The 16,983-nt window shown below is 48.6% G+C and overlaps 1 protein-coding gene across 5 annotated transcripts in view; it reads left to right on the forward strand.

The window, feature by feature from the left end:
* TMEM108 (transmembrane protein 108) overlaps window positions 1-13,509 on the forward strand; it is a 165,219-nt gene extending 151,710 nt beyond the window's left edge. For 4 of the 5 annotated variants that reach the window (XM_063325317.1, XM_063325318.1, XM_063325319.1 and 1 more), the window contains 3 exons: window positions 1,935-3,047; window positions 11,904-12,058; window positions 13,217-13,509. In XM_063325317.1, coding sequence (XP_063181387.1) covers window positions 1,935-3,047; window positions 11,904-12,058; window positions 13,217-13,339 — 1,391 coding nt within the window. In that variant the 3' untranslated portion in view covers window positions 13,340-13,509. The remainder of the gene's footprint in view (window positions 1-1,934; window positions 3,048-11,903; window positions 12,059-13,216) is intronic. The other variant, XM_063325320.1, reaches the window with a different exon arrangement.
* Window positions 13,510-16,983: the final 3,474 nt, after the last annotated feature.

Here is a 16,983-nt window from a genome sequence, read left to right on the forward strand (position 1 = left end):
CTTTGACTAGGTGTTCTGCTGAGAAGCATATTGTCTGCGACTGGCAAGGAACTGGGAAGCAGTGTCCCAGACGATGGTTCATTTGGCAGGGATATTTATTTCAGAAATAAATAAATTTTTAAAAAAGAGCTAATTTTAGCATCAGGCAGTGGAAAGTGCATTGCTTGTGATTGGCTCTCACTACGTTATCCACCCAGTGTTTTCATCTTCTGGATACGCTGCGAAGTAACAGGAGGCTGCTGGGGGCAAGAGGAGGTGAATTTTGTTGGTTGCAGAGCTCTGCGCTGTTCTGGTTCAGAACCGACGGCTGGTGATGGAAGCAGAGCATTTAGCTGGGTAAGAGGAATAGGTGCTGCTGCTTCGGTGAGTTTTTGCTACGTGTATTGCGCTGCTGGCGAATGGGTGTGAATGATGCGCAGGATTCAGAATAAACACATTTCATGGCACTGGCATCTGCCCAACGTGCAGCAGAGTCCGAGGGCACAGTGGACACTGAATCAGAGATCTTCTTTCATTTTCCCAAATCCCTGTCTTCCTTTCCTGCTGGTGTCCATAGCAGATATTCCCAAGTAGGGTAGAACTAAAAGGCATAAGAACACTCACGGAGAAAGCTGGCAAGCCTGGGAAGGGCGGAGAAAGGGGCAGGAAGGGACTCCACAGGCTTGGCTGGAAGGTGATCATTACCCAGTTTGGAGTCCTGCAGCTTTGACGAACTCGTCTCCCTGATTTGTTAAGACTCTGGCGACGTTTTTCACCTTGCCACCGCCGGTTGAAATTCACACTAGCACGGTGCTAATGGTGCCATCTGATGATGCTCAGTGGGCTGTGCAAAATGGATTTATTCCATGTGCTTCCTAGTGGGCAGAGATCCACATTACACTCGACAGCTTCAACATATGGAAATGGTGACGTGTGATTGATGTGGTCCCTGCAGGTCACGCTAACTCACGGCGTATTAGCCCTGCGTCCCGGGGAGGGTTGTGCTACTGCAGCTGCCCATGTCCATTATCCGGACTAGGAATAAATGGAAGAATTGATGTTCCCAGCGGTGTGAATCTGGCACCTCCTGAAATGATGTGCGCTACAGAGGGTGGCGGGAGGCAAATTTCACACAACGCTGTCCCACAGCACATGTGAGCACAGAACGGGTTCCAACCAAACATTTCTGTATAGGTGCAAAGGGCAGTTGTGTTAGACTGAGTCAGGGCCCTAATAATCACATGGCTCTTTAAAATGGGTGTGATAGCTGTGTTTTCTTGTTCGTTTTTAACATTTGGAGATTTTCCACATCTCATACTCAAAAATAAGTGACTAGATTTTCTGAAGTTGCTAAGTAAATGACAGCATATATAACCCAGGAAGCCCTCTCATCAGGCATCCCTTCTTGACCTCATTTTCAGCAAGGGCTAAGCAGCTGCTCTCTCAAAAAAACCCCCAGATTCAGATTACTTAATGGCATCCAAGACTAAAGGCAGCCAAATTTAGGATTTTGTAGACAAAAAAATGAGTGGATTAAGGTTCTTCATGATGATGCGGACATTCATCTGGAGGCCTCCTGGCCAAAATGAAAATGAAAACGTCTTTTGTTTCTACCTCTAAAGAGTAGGATGCTTTGTAGCTTCTACAGGGAAATCACCTGCCTATGGCACTTTAGAGCACTCTCCTGAGTCCATACTGCAAGTTTCTCTCTCCCTTTGCCGCGGAGATTCCCTGCAACCTTCCCGTTCCCACCTCGCCACTCCCACGGCCATGGGGCCACTGCAGCCCCTGCAGATGTTCCTTTCTCTTCCTACTTTCCCAGAGAAGCCGACAAAGTTGGATGCTAACTCTTCTGTCCTTCTGCAGAACATCCTGCCAGATGCGCAAGCTGAGCCATTCCCTGTCCACTGGTCCCTCCCCGGTGTCTCACCCTCTCTCTGTGTTTTTTCCTCCAGGTGTTCTACTGATCTTGGCACTGACAGAAGAGCTGGTGTTTTCTGTTCAGGTACTGTCTCCCACTGTCTCCTCCTCTCAGGGCTTCCCGATGGACACTACCACTATCACGGCCATGGGAACAACACCTCGCCACAAAGACCGCCACGCGGCAGAGCCCCTTCCCACGTCCGCTCGCACTGTTCCCCATCCCGTCAGCCTGGCGGAGAAAGCCCCTTCCACCGGGCAAAAGCAAGCGAGCGGCCCTCGCATCGGCGAAAAGGAAACGTATCATTTATACAACCAGAGTGCTTTGCACTCCGGACAGACTCGCCCCAAGGGGAAAATATTCCAGGTTTTCAAAGGCAACTTCACAGAGTCCTCGGAGACTTACCTAAAAACGACCCTGCACTCTCCCTTCCCTACCCTGAGGAGCCCTTTCACAGACCACCCATTTCAGTCCCAGACCGCAGCGTCCAGCGATCCGAATGGCACGGGGCTGGCAAGAACTACACACTCAGACCCTTCTCCCCACCGCAACGCCTCGGGAAGCCTTAGGGAAGCAGAGCGAGGGGATGGGGCCGAGCTAGTGGTGCAGGAGGCAGATTTTGCCACCACAACTGCTGGACCATCGACTGATCCTGAAGCAGTGTCGGTGCCTTTTAAACCCACCCGCTACGGCGTATGGGATATGCTGAGCAAAAACAACTCTTGGGTAACCTTGAATCTCAGTACAAACGTCCCTCTGTTTGCTGGCCCTGGATCTGCAACAGCAGCAGCAGGTCACTCGGTTCAGACCAGTTTTGACATCGGTGTCTCCTCCCCGGCAGCGGGAGACCCCGAGGGACCCGCTCCAACGCAGCGCGGCGCGGTGACTAACGCGACCTTGCTGGGCAGCGCTCTCTCCTCAGCGCCCGCCACGAGGTTGTCCAGCTCCATGTCCACAGCTGGCTCCACCGCCACCGGGAACTTCCTCAACAGACTGGTTCCTGCCGGGACCTGGAAACCTGGGGTGCAAGGAAATATCTCCCATGTCACCGAGGGGGACAAACCCCAGCACAGAGCAACCATCTGTCTCAGCAAGATGGACATTGCCTGGATCATTCTGGCCATCAGCGTACCTATATCTTCGTGTTGTAAGTTAATTGCTGCTTTATTTTGCTTTCTTTTTCTCTTTCCTTAAAATTCGGCCCATGATTCAAGGACCAGGTGGAGAGCTTGAGATGGATGAGAATCACTAGGCAGCTAATGCGTTCACTGACCAAACTGCTTAGCTCCAAAATGCAGGCTATCACGGTTACACACTCAAAGCATATTTTCTCCATTGCTATTAGAAATGCCTTAGTCTTTTTGGACCCACCATTTGAGGTTGTAACACAAGGCTGAGCAAGTCTAGAAGGTGAAGCAGCTTTACTTCAAGGCATTTACACTGGTGACAAAAAGTTGTACAAGTCTTTAATCTAGGAACCACTATATTCTGCTCTGGAATTGGGTTTAAAAAGCCCACTGCTAACCCAAAAGATTAATGACAGTCATAATGACTATTGCCTTAAGAAACATCAGTTTTCCAGCGCAATAAAATATTCCATTGCAGGCAGTTTGTGCACTCAGATTTTAAAGTTTGATGACCAAATTGCTGGTTTCCTCCATTTTAATTCCAACTTTGCAGCTGCCAAGAGAGCAGGAAGAGTTTGAAATCCTGGCCGTAGGACCGCGGGAGTCAGCCACCTGCGGGACCAGGGCAGGTTGGGTTTCCAGAGTTGGCTTGGTGTCTTGTCATTTGACTCAGTTACAAAAAACCCAAGAGAAATTATGAGGAAGTTTGTGAGTGGATGCCGAGGTGCCCCCTGGGTAGCTGGGTTATGTCCGCAAGGTGGGACAACAGATTCTCTGGGGTTTCGCTGTCGCGGGATGTGATTATGCTGATCTGTCTGGAGTGAAACAGAACCAAACATTTCCCAGCCTTTGCTGCCTGAGGAAACATAAAAGGGTAGCAGCCAACCATATTGAGTATTAATTCTGTTATTTGCAGCTACGAGCTGTACTGAGGCTAGATGAGCAGTCTCGCACACAGCGTCTTCCTGCCAAAAAGGACCGTGATGCCCTCTCCTGCCCTCTCCGGGGCACAGCCACCTGATCCTGCCCCTCTCCTTCTGCCTGGGCCTGACCTGGCACCTCTCTCAGCCGCTTCCAGATTGCTAAAGCGATCAAAAAAATATCCACTTTGCTCTTTGGTACTTTCTGTCCACCCAGTGAGCTGAATCAGCTCGCCGCAGGGTCAGATGAGCACGAGCCCTGGAGCGGATGAGGCTGCAGGAATGCACACCTGGAGAGGGAGCCGCACTGATCCTTTTGGCAGCTGAAAATTATTGGATTGGCTCAGCATAGCTGTTAGACTTGTACCGCTGGGACCATCCGTTCTGCTCCTGCCAACGTGGTTAGAACCACGAGTGAAAACAAAGCTTAAACCTAAAAGATGGACAGTCAAAATAAAGAGAAATCAAAGCAGAAGCGTGCGTACATAACTCTGCAAAAGATGGAGAAACTGGGGTATAGCAAGCACAGCGAAGCAGCGATATCTGATGATTTGATGAACAGTGGCTTGGCTGTCAATCAGTAGAAATAAAGCATCAACTAAATTCTTCCAAGCATTATGTTTTGGGCCAATATTCGGAAAGAAAGCTGGTTTGGATAGAAGGTTTCCAAATACAAACCACAAAATACAATACCGTACAACACAAGCAGAGGAAGCGTAAGCAGCATGTAAAGTGGTGTATATCTGTGCCTGCAGCGTGCCATGCATGAGCTCATAACTAATGATAGCTGTTGTTATTATTAATAATACGAAGAGTCTGTTGGCAGGACTGGACTTTTAACCCAGTATTCATTAAATACTGGTGTTTAAACTTTTATTCTTATTTACTATAACAGTGTGTGTTCATACGACTACTGTGCCGCGCCTGTTTCTTGTATTTGTGAGCTACATTTTTAAAAAGGCAAGTCTTATTTTGAAAATTATCTAGACCAGCTCTAATACAACTGAGTGTTTAAGTGATTCAGCTATTTAAGTCCTGCTTTCATGACCATATTTCTGAGGGTAGTCTTCAGTGGGACTCTCCTTTTAAAATCTGGGGATCCTCAGACGTATTTCAGAGTTGAAATGACTGGTAGGCAGGCATTTAAGCAGGTTGGTTTTTTGTGTTTTGTTTTTTTTTTAATCTGGCTGAAGTACCTAGGGAATTGCTTTCATCCGAAAGTTACGCCGTTCAAACTATGCCATGAGAAGTGCTGTTGTACGGGCATAGATTGTTCCTACAGGAGAAGAAAAATAAGTTAGGACAACCCGAAGCGCTTTCACCCAGATGCACACGTGTCGCCCGTGGCTCCCCTCTCTGCTGCACACCAGAGGGGCACTTCGTTTCCAGAGATACACCCTCAGGCATCCGTGTATCTTGAGGAACCGGTGTAGGGTGTGTGGTGTACAGTATGGGGTGTGCGGGATGGGGTGTGCGGTGTGCGAAGGGGACTGTCGCCACCTCCCGGGCACAGGCGCCTGCAGCCCAGGACAGAAAGCCCCGCGCTGTCGTTTGCTCGTCACTTGTGGCCTAGAGGGGGCTGATGCTAATAGACGGACGAAGAGTACGGCCATTTGGATTTCATTTCATCTTCGAGGGGTGAAAACGCTTTCGGGGAGAGGCTCTCACACATGTTGCGGGCACAGGCTGAGAAAACACTGCCCCGCTTCCGCCTTGGGATGCTGAAAGGTGGAGGTATCTGGGATGTCGAGACCCGGCCCCATGCTGTTAAATACCTGAGCTGCCTTAAGAGGGAACCAGCCATGGAGAAAGTCACTGAAGACTTATCGTGGGGGGTTATTGCTGCCTCCGAGCACCTTCAAGGCTGCTGGCCGGACCCACCGAGGGGAACAGCAAGCCCTGAGCTGCTGCGGAGACACCTGTGAGAAAGGATAAGACCCTGCACCAGGGGGAGAGGCGGCCCCGGGGCAGGGAAGTTACCAATGCACCCTGGAAAGAAGTGGAAGGAGGTGAGGAGAGGCAACCAGAGCCTGTGGGTGGCTGTAGAACTGCAGGAATCTAATTAACTCAGCTCCCTCCTCCTGCTAACGAGGAGTGCCCCTGAGCCAGCTCGCTGACCTCCGGGCTGTTCCCAGAGCCCCTGCAGAGCTGCACAGTGGACGGTGCATCTCTCTGCCGCCCGGAGCCCTTGTGCCTTTCCCCACAATCCCTCCCCTGCGTGACGGGTGGTGAGGAGGCTGGAAGAGCCTTCCTCCTCAGGGAGCTCCTGGGCACAGCTCCCACTGCCCAAAATCCTCGGAAGGAAAGACACACCGCGATGCTGCAGAGACACGTCTGTCCCTCTCTGACGCGTGGGACAGCAGGGCACCACACACTGCTCTCTGTCACACCTTTTATTGACAGGCCCCTGTTAAATGAAAACCTGTGGGTGTCCTAACTTCCGTAGCAGGGGAAGTGACCTGCTAGAGAGTGACCACAGGAACCCTTGGCTCCTCATCCCCATGGGAAGAAGTTCCTGGGGTGCTGCACTTCTCCTTGTGGAGGAAAGACCCTGCCAGGGCTCCTCGCTGGCCCATCCCTGCCATGGGGATTTTCCCCTTAGAGCAGGAAGCAGCAGAAGGTTCGTTCAGCATCGCTGTGTCCTGGCATAGCCCCCCTGAGGACTGGCAGGTCCCACCAGCCATGCTGGTGGCACAGCTCAGTGGCGATAGCGCTATAGCCTGAAGACCTGGGCCACAGGAGTTCACCTGTTGAAATGAGAGATGGGATTTAGCCTCCCCATCCTTACAGTACATATTTCTTTAAAGGTGCATAAGTTTCTGAGTCCCACTGAAATCCCTTAAAATGCTCGCCAGAAAAGTAATGCTTTGAATAGGAATGCGTGAGCCACATCTGCTGCTGGGGAAATCATTTCACCTTTTGGTACCTCAGTTTCATGGTATAAATAATGGAGGTAATGTTGCTAACACCACTTGAGGGCTGCAAAAATGAAGAATTTTTTATCATTGTGTTCCCAGAAAAGCAAAGTCGTATATAACATTGATCTAAGTATTTTCTGCATATCACAGTTCGAGCTGTTTTTGCGGTGTCCTTCAGGCAGCCTTGAACATTTTTGTGCACGTGCGTTTGTACGTGTGTGGGTGCCTGTCTCTGCAATGCAGAACAAGATACAACACAAACGCGTTTTAAAACCCACCATCCTGGTCCTTGGGCTCCCGGTACTTACGTCTCTGTAATTACAGAATGGCAACGATAAAACGGGGAAGAACAGAAACTTGCAAATCAGATGCGCAGAAGTCAATTCATTCAGTCAGTTCTGCTGACACGGGAGAACGCGAGAGGAAGGCTGAGCCTCCGAACGCAGGCGTCAGCAGAACTCAAAGAATATATGAAGAATTGCCTTGGACCTAACCCCACTTAACTCACATTTCATGCACTGGGACGCTTTCCAAAATTATCTCACCCGCTTTCTCAATCACAGAACCTACGAACGTTTGCTTCCCGTCTGAAGCGAGAGGGATCCCAAAGCCTGAGTCTAATCCCCAGGTGTGAGCTCAGACTGAGCTGGAGAAAAGCCTCCTGTCGCCAGATGTAAGCAGCTGTGGCCAATAACCAAACCCATCATGATACCTGTATCACAGCTAAGGCTGTACTACTATAGGCGCCACAGTACATAAGGGAAATTGAAAGAAAGACAGAAAAAACCACTATTTTAGTTATTGAGGCAAGGGTTCTGTAGAAACTTAGTTTATATTATGATCTGCAGGCATAGGGAGAGGTAAATTAACATCCTTCAGTCTGAATATCTCCTGATTTAAAGTGCTTGCAACGTTCAGGTCCGTTAACATTGTGTTTTACGTGTGAGCTGGAGAGTGGGGGAAGGGGGTACGCAGCTGAATGAGACTGGTAAAATATTTAAGTGAGTTGAAAGAAAAGACAGAAGACTATCAGGAAACTGTAGGGAGTTGGTATGATCTCATTTATGAGATCTGCATTTATGAGGCCAGTATTTAATATGGTGTATAATCCCGGTGGTTTATGTTTTTTAAAAAAGATTGGAAGATTAGAAAAGCACCGTGTGAATGATTTAAGAGCTGAGAAACGCAACATGAATCCACTTGTGTCACCATGTAGTCCAGGAAGAGGCTGAAGCCCACACATATGGGGGACGTTTCTGATAGCACAGTGGAAGTTTTTAATAAAAAAGGCAAAAGGAGATTGATGAAGTGGCAAACAAAGCTGGAGATATTTAGAGAACAAGGGGAACATAAACATGTCCCCACAATGGAAATGAGGTTTTGAAATGAACTTTGTGGGAATGGGATAGAAACCTGGTCACTCCACGTCCTTAAATGAAGCTGGGTGTTTTCCTATGAGATGTGCTGTACCTTAAATACAGCTCATGGTTAAGTTAACAGGTGAAAGTCTTCTGATGTCGTGTCACTTCGTGCAGGTGAGAGTAGATGATGGACATGTTCCCACCAGCCTAGAAACCTGTATATCTGAGAGCATCTCATTTTTCCCATTTGTGGGATGTATTATGTCCTGCTTCATGGGGGGTGGCGGGAGAAGCGGATAATGCAGACCTAATTTGCCTTAGGGCCAAAAAGAGGCCAGCGTCATCCAGAGCTCATCAGCATCTCTTAGCCCCTGAGTGCGTGGGTTGACTTTTCTCCCTCCAGGCTAGCAGCAGGCCAAAGAACACGGGTTAGAATTGCTTCTGAACATTCTGAACCTCTGGTATCCACAAAATTGCAGAGACCCCTGGTATTTCCTAACGGGTGTTACAGTCTCTGTCCAGGGAGCTTCAGGCTGACACAGGGACAACACTGAAGTGTCTTTGTGGCACTCACTATTGACTTTAACATGGAGCAGGCAAAAGAAAAAGTCAGTTTAGCTTTTCTGACTCACGGAAAGCATGCAGGTAAGTGCTTGAAAACCGGAGAAGAGTTAGCCCTTTATCTGCCCAAAGGGTTGGCCATCTCTGAAACAGAGGTGATACACGGCAGCACTGAACAACAGCACTTTCTCGTCCTTACAAGGCCATCACGTGATATACCAGGAAAGATAAGCTGGGTATTGCAGCTACTGTTTCTCGCTTCAGCTCTGTCGTTGTTGTTATTGCCATTTCTCCCTTCCAAACCATCTCTGCCCTCTATGTATTTCATCCACTTGCTGGCTATCCCAGCTGTCTGTCTGGAAAGAGGTTTTTCAGCAATACGCGTAATTCTAATCACGGGAGCAAATAGCTCTATAATAATATTGGTAAAGCTGTACCCTGTCCTTAGCTTTGTTCTGGAAGTGAGCGGTCCTATGTTAGCTACATTAATTTCACTAAAATATGCCCCGAAAGTGTAGTTAATGTGAGATGAAGAGGGAATAGCCCCATTCCAGCCCTGCTGTCCTCTCTCTCCCTCTAAAGTCAGGTCTCCTCTGCTTTGAATTGGGGCAGCTTAGGTAGACAGCCTTCTGCTAAGATGTGTTATATTTGAGGAAGCTCAGGAACCCGTTTTCCACAGTCTTCCATCCGGTTGCCTGTGTGTGTACTAAGGTTGGAGGCCAAGAGTGTAATTAAGGGCAAGAGCATTATTGCTGTGTAGCAACCATATCTGCACATGGCAAGGCCTTTTCCTGATGGAAGAAGCAGAGATTTCTCTCGACTCAGCGTCACCAGCTTTCCAGCCCCTAAAGCCCAAATCCGATACTTCTCTATCAGCAGCTGCAACATTTTTTAAGCTGTAAAACCCCAGGCTTTCAAAATATTTGCACAGCGATAGAGTTGGCTTTACTGGGGCTCTCATATTCTCAGGCACCTTCAAAAATGCTCTGTGCCTTAGGGAGCACTTGCTGCCGGAGCACCGAAAAGCTCCAAGGCCTGTTGGCTCTCAGCAGCAGTGGGGAGGACTAAATGTAGGTCCTGCTTCACTTTCCAGTCTTTAACGAGCCTGCAGGCCGGGCTGGGACGTGGAGAGGGTGGCAGCAAAGTAGGGAGCAAAGATGCGGCCCTTCAGGAGGACGGGCATTTCCCCGGCCGGGGAGAGAAGTTCCGGTGGCCCCCATGGGGTCCCTGCCTACAGGCAGAGCAGCAGGAGCCGGGCTGTCAGCAAATGAAGCTGTTGGTGATAGAAAGACTGAAGCAATAGGAGTCAAAGATAATGGTAACTTTGATAATGACCTGCTTTTCTGAAACATGCAGGAACAGTACGGGAGATTTTTTCCATTAGTTTCGGAAGATTTATAGGATAAGCTCACCTTTCCCTTTGAATGAGACATAAACTGCCTGAACTCAAACCCATTATTTTTTTTTCTTAGTAGTTTATTCTTTTGTTTTAAATAGAGCTCTAGCCTTGCACTTTCATATTGACATTTTATGTGAGTAGATGGGATAAGGAATTAGACCCATGGCATATGGGTAGCTGCAATGTTTGTCAAAACATACAAAGCAGCTTTGACCTCTTTGCAGTCTTCTCTTTCCTCTGGGCTGTAATTCTAATAAATAATTTTGGCTGTAGCTGGGAAAATAATACATTTCTCTGCTTCATGAATATTTTTCTCTCTTCTTCTCTACCATGAGGGGTTTAGAAATAATGGAGTGAATTTACAGCAGGGCATTCCCTATTTCACAGGTACAAATCAAAGTAAATACATGTCCAGCTACCTGTCTGTCTGTATAAACCAGGTAGATTACGAGCACAACCGGTCAATTAATTCCACAGGTGTAAGGTAAGCACACAGAGCTTACGCATCGCTCCTCTGAACAAACCCTTGTACACGCCTCAGCTTCTGCCTGAGCAAGGACCGGGGGGAGCAGTAAGTTCGTTACGGTGGGTTTGTCTCGCTTTCGTAAAGTTGCCACGATTACCTATCTGAATGGCAACGGAGATGACTAAACCGAAAGCAATTCCAGAAAATAACATTCAACCAGCTTTGTCTTCGGCCCACCCGCTGGGGGAGCGTTATCCTGGCATCTCTGCGGACAGGGGGTGCCTGTGGCCTTGAGACCAGAGGGATAATTTTCACTTGCTGGACGCTTCGTCTTGCCTGACTGCTCTACTTTAAGCTGAAATATTTCAGATTGCAGAATCTTAAGTGTGCTCTGCAGAGAAGGAAAAAAATCCAGGCTCAGATACCACCACTGCCCAAGCAAGTGTGGGAAACAGATTACGCTTATCAGTAGGTCCCACATCCTGATAGAGCTGATGGAGACAGGCAGGAAAACCCCAGCTCTGAGGTTAATGCTACCCTGGAAGTGTAAGCTACGTGAGGCAGGTGCCGATGGGGATCTCCACGCCACTTCACCACTATCCTGCTCAGGACCCCACCTGTTCCCATCAGCCCATCAGCTGGTCGCTGATGTTTTGGAGCATGGTCGCAAAGTACCCAAATATCCAAGTTACGAATGGCAGGTGACAGAGGCAGGGATCGGTGGTACTTCAGGGCAGAAGCTTTTGATATTGAAGATGTGCAACTACATACGTTAATGACTTTGAGCCTAGGACTGGTGTCTCTCACTGCCCGGTTGCTAATGTGCTCATCGCTGCAGCCTCTGAACTTGATAGAAGCAGAAAAGATTTGCCCAGAGGCATCCTTCGCAGCCCCCGGGGAGTGTCCTCTGCCCCACGGGGTCTACAAATCCCTGCTTAGGTATTAAAATACCATCAGTTACAACAGCAAAGCTTTTCATTAGCCCGGCAGCCACATCTTGGAGATTATAAACTCACATCAAAAAGAAAGTAAAAACTGCATATTCTGCCAAGCCCAAAGCCTCATCTGCTTGGCCCGGATTCTGACTTTATTGTGTGGGGTTTGTTAGGAGAGAGCTAGATCTGACTGAGAGCGAATTGTAGGAATGAAGGTCACCATCCCTCTCCTCAAGTAACATAAAAAACAAATCCATGATATTGATGAGCCCTTATTGAAAGGAAATAACCAAATTTTTGACGTTTCTATTGACAGCAGTTCTGCTGACAGTCTGCTGCATGAGGAGGAAGAAAAAGACGTCTAACCCAGAAAACAACCTGAGCTATTGGAATAACGCTATTACCATGGACTACTTCAACAGGCATGCTGTAGAGTTACCGAGAGAGATCCAGTCCCTGGAGACTTCAGAGGTACGTCACTTGCAGAACTAGTGTCTGAAAACACTAACTGAAGCCATGCTGGGAGAAGGGGAGAGGAAGTCACATTAATAAAGCCTTGAAATCCCTACGCGTATTCAGGGGAAACAGCTTTTTGAGAAAGACTACACATGTATACTACTCCTACACATATATCAGATGGGATAAATGTGTCACCAAAACCAGATTGCCATCCTGTTCCCAGGCATTGCAGATATGTTCCATATTGCTGTGACAACAGGATAAGACAGTGTGTAGTGGTGGCATATACTCATCAACCTTTACTTAAGGGATCTGACTGGTTTGGTGGGATTAGTCATATATGGGCAGGTGATCCTGTGGATAGAAATGTATTCTCTGGCCTCAGAGACAGAGAAGAATAATTTAGCTTAGTTCAAAGGTGTTTAAAACCCAGAAACAGTGGAGAGTTTGGGTTTACGCTAAAGTGATTTTCAGATCAGCTAGCTGACTAACTCATTAAATTAAAAAAAAAGTCTTTAAAAAGGAGCCTCTGAGATGTGACTAGACAAGCCGTCACAGTCGCTTCATTAACCCCGCTGTGCTGGCAATCGTGTTGCTCAAGCTGAGGCAGGACCTGGTCTGACCTTACCAAGAACTGAACGATAGGCCTGTTCGCATACAGGATGGTCTCCAAAAGCTGCCATCTCAGTCATTTAAACCTGATCAGAACGTTACTGAACTGGGGCGTGATCGGGTAGCTGGGAACCATATATGTGGTTTTCTGACCTTAAAAAGAAGCTGAAAATGCATCTCTGAGGAGTCAAGCTGAGCTGATAGACAGGAAACTATTGCAATGTGAAGTGGAAGTGAAAAAGGAAAGAAACGTGAAAACTCAAATTCTGCTAAGGGACCTGAAGCTTGGTGCATCTGACTTCTGGGTCCCCAGATTGAGAAGGAATCAGCCTGGTTATCAGAGGAGCTCTTCACTCACAGCTCCTGCTGCCTGAGGAAGGGCAAAACGGGCTCACCAAACTTAGCTCTGTGGGAGCTGGAGCCCCCAAAATTCAAGCACTTTTGGAGGGTTGGGAGAAGCAGTCCATCGCTCACGTGCGTTCGCAGCAGAGTGCCCTGTGTGCTCATGGAGGGCGAGGGGTGTGAAGTGCTCACCCTGCTTCTCTATCTTTCTCCTAGGACCACCTCTCCGAGCCACGCTCCCCCGCCAACGGCGACTACCGCGACAGTGGGATGGTCCTCGTGAACCCCTTCTGTCAAGAAACGCTGTTTGTAGGACACGAGCAAGTCTCTGAAATATGACCCCACAGCTGCCCGCGTGTTGCAGTTTCATCTCTGCTGTCTCCAAATTATAAATAAATATATATATATTATAAATATAACCTTTGTGTAACCCTGAATTACAAGAAATGTTTTCAGCTTTTCTTTTCTCCCTCAGAATTGTCAGCCCCTTTTTTATAAGTGTGGTAAAACTTTACAGAACAAACTGTGGCTTTATAAAATAAAGGTATTTCTAAGCAAAACACCTGCCAAACGGACTGTTTTCTTCACTGTCATTGACAATCTGCTGCTCAATACCCTTGGTCTGGGAGAATGTTGGCTGGTTTTGGTGCAGGCAGCACGTGCTGGGCACAGCATCCTGCATCCTGCATGACATTGCTCAGCCTGGCCATGAGCATTCCTGCTCGGTGACTGACTGTCCCTTCTCTTACTGTAGAATGACTTCGGTTACTCCTTTCCTTTGGACTGCCAAGCTAGAATACAAACGAGACGGGACCAGCTCCATTGCCAGAAGCAGTCTGTATGGCTCCTGTGCCAGCCTTGTATCCTTTGCACGACTCTAGCACTGCCAGGGCACCGGCTGATGCACCCATGGGATCCAGGGACATGCAAGACATGGGCAAACCCGTTGGGGTAGTAACGTTGCCCCATTACTTTTTTACGTTACCTTCTTCAGACTTAAACAGGAGAGCCGAGCTCCAGTTTGAGCTCCAAAACCGTTTTACAGGAGCAAGAACCAGAATGACCATTTTTCCTGTGTAAATGTCCTAACCACACTTCACGTTGGAGACGCAGCTGCTCTACTCTGGCCCAATGAGTCCTGAACTATTTCCTGCAGAGCAAACAGCCTCAAGAGAAGGCACGTAGAGTGTCCCCTTCAAAGGAACAGAAACCTCCTTTGAATTTATCAGAAATATTGAAATCTGGTGACTAGGGACTCCCACCAATTGAGTGCCGTGGCTTTGACCACGTTCCCACTTCCCCACTCTTTTATTTATCTTGTGTGCTGAGACTGCCAGTGCCATTGGATCAAGTTTCCTCATACCCCCCTCTACTTTCTGAGACTTTCCTTCCCCCCTTAGGAATGAAAACGTGGTGTTTCAGAGCAAAATGACACTTCAGTCCTACCCAGTTAAGCGCTAGATTGCAGGCTGTAATAGTGTTAGGGGAATAGTAGGGGTGAACGATGGATGGTAAATGATGGATTAAAAATAGGTTGTTACAGGAAGAGGCTAACGTGGAACGTGGAATGACTTTGCCTAAATCGATGCTCTCTCTCTGAGTAACCCAGAATTGTTACCGTGGGACCAGTTTTCAGTTTTGCTTCTCAAATTGCCTTTTTTTGTATCGTTCAGCAAGTGAAATGGCCTCCATCCTTTGAGGCCTCAGCCGTCCTCTCCCCACCTCTGGCCATCAGTCCTTGCAGATTATTTTCTACCTTTGCTCCTCACTTCATCAGGAGCAGGCTGTGAGGCGGGAGGGAGTTTGCCCCCTGCTCTGGCTGGCTGCTCCGTGCCGCCGGCTGCTCGGGTTTATCGCTTGGTTGCATAGAAGGGAAGCTCAGGCAGGACAGGGTTAGCGGGGCATCATTAACCGTATGCCTTGTTCAAGGTGAGCCACCGCTGGTATCAGAAAAGGGAATTATAGCAGCGGCACGTCTGGTCCAGCTGTTCCCACCTGCCAGCAGTGTCCCAGTGGCTGTGGTTAGTCAGAGCAACCCGGCAGCTTTACTAAATGACGGCTGGAATCAGACCAAGACGTGGCTCCCCCTGGGACGGGGGGGACCACAGGGGCATTATCACCCCTCCCTTCTCCCTGTTCAACGCGTGCACTTCTGCTGTGCCAAGGCACAAATCTGAATGCGGGCTTCCTAAAATTAGAAAATGTTAATGTTCTAGGGGTTCTCCTCGATATTTGTTTTTCTGCCCAGGATCAGAGAATAATGCACTGCTGCCCTACGAGGTGACCGGGGCACGCAGGAAGATGTGGCTGTGCATGGACATGGATGGGCACTTTGGGAATATATCTTTTCACTGTGGGATAAATGTTATGCAATATGATATCTGCAGTCCTCGTGATCAAATACTAAACGGCCTCCTGGAAATCGCTGGTTAATTATAGAGTAAAAACTTCCTGAGGGTCTTGCCAAGAGCGAAAGCAATCCCATGAAGACCTTCGTCTTCTGTTTCAACAGGGAGGTGGAAAGAGAGAACAAGGTTAAAGAGAAATAAATTCAGTACTTTGCAAAAAAGTCCATATTTTTACATTTGTTTTCTTTATGCCTATTGCTTTTGCAAGGCTGAATTTTTTTATTTGACACAGAGCAAATACACTGAAAATGTTGTATAAGAAATACCGGAGGATTCCCGTCATTCAGCCAGCACGGTTTGCTTGGTAGTCTAAATGCAGAATGCCTAGAAACCAGCCAAAAATATTCGCAAATCTGCGAGATGCTGCGCTGCTCCCAGGCATCACGCAGCCGGGAAATGGTGACCTGACTGTGGGCAGTCTCGCAGTTCTCGGACCTCAAAAACAAGCGAGACAAACTCCAGCTGCAAACCCAGCCAGCCAGTATTAGGCACCCGTGGAAGACAGGGATTTCTGATTGTATTCCATCTCGCCAACGACTCGCAAACCCACACGGCGGTAGGGCAATGCCCAACGTCAGCACATTACAGGCGTGCCTACAAAGATGCGCAGACCATAATCCTACAGGGGAACAAGTCTGGCATTCTGGTTGTGAAGCATCCCTGTGTGTAGGTAGAAAACGCTATCCCTAACGTCGTATAGTGAAGGATGCTGCTGGACCATGCACACATCCTATTTAGGTATTATATAAACTACCCACCTGATCACTAGTCGCTAAAGAGCAGGGACATAAAAAGAAGGGCAGGGGAAACCTCCCCCGTCCCCTGCAGTAAGTCTCAGGGATTGTTTTGCCCTTTTCTTTCAGTTCGCAGTTGACTCGCTTGGTCGCCACGTTGTGCTGTCACGGGGAAATGGGCCCTTTTTGAACAGGCCAGGTGGAATTGACAATGTGACATTAAAGTGACCGAGCAGGGGTAGAGGCGAGGGGTGCTTGCCCCTGGTTAAAATCTGCTGGGTTTGGGGCAACGTGCCTTGGTCGGGTGGTGAAGCCAAAGCGCAGAGAAATCCAGAAGCTGCAGGGGGGCCGAGGGAGCGTTCAGAGCTCAGCGGCAGCAAAAGGCTGCCTCAGCTCAGCCATGGCCCTGCCGGCTGCTCAAAACTTTGAGTTTTGCTGACTTTAGGTCAGGTCTTGCTGCAGGAGCCTCTGTCTAGAGCAAGCATGGGTGTGAGTGGCCAATGCGCTTGTAATATATGTCTAAATACCTGCAGGGATAAGGGTAGGAAACCATCTGGATGTCAGCGTAGAAACACCGCTGGTATTTTAACACGTACGTTCCACTGAATCCCCGTCCCGCTGTCCCTGTAAACACCATTGTGCTTTTCTTCTGTCACATTTGCAGCAGCAGCAGCAGGGAGATTTCCCTTGAAATGGGATTGCTGACCCAGCGGCCGCCCGGACAATGTGACGGGCGCTGCCGGGCAGGACAAAGCCCCCCTTCCAGAAAGCCGTCGCACAAAGCCGAAACCCCCCGCGCGAGCCCCAGCCTGCTGGGCTCGGCACATCCCTCCCGCCAGTG

This window comes from Chroicocephalus ridibundus, chromosome 2 (assembly GCF_963924245.1).
Source record: "Chroicocephalus ridibundus chromosome 2, bChrRid1.1, whole genome shotgun sequence".
NCBI classification, from domain to species: domain Eukaryota; kingdom Metazoa; phylum Chordata; class Aves; order Charadriiformes; family Laridae; genus Chroicocephalus; species Chroicocephalus ridibundus.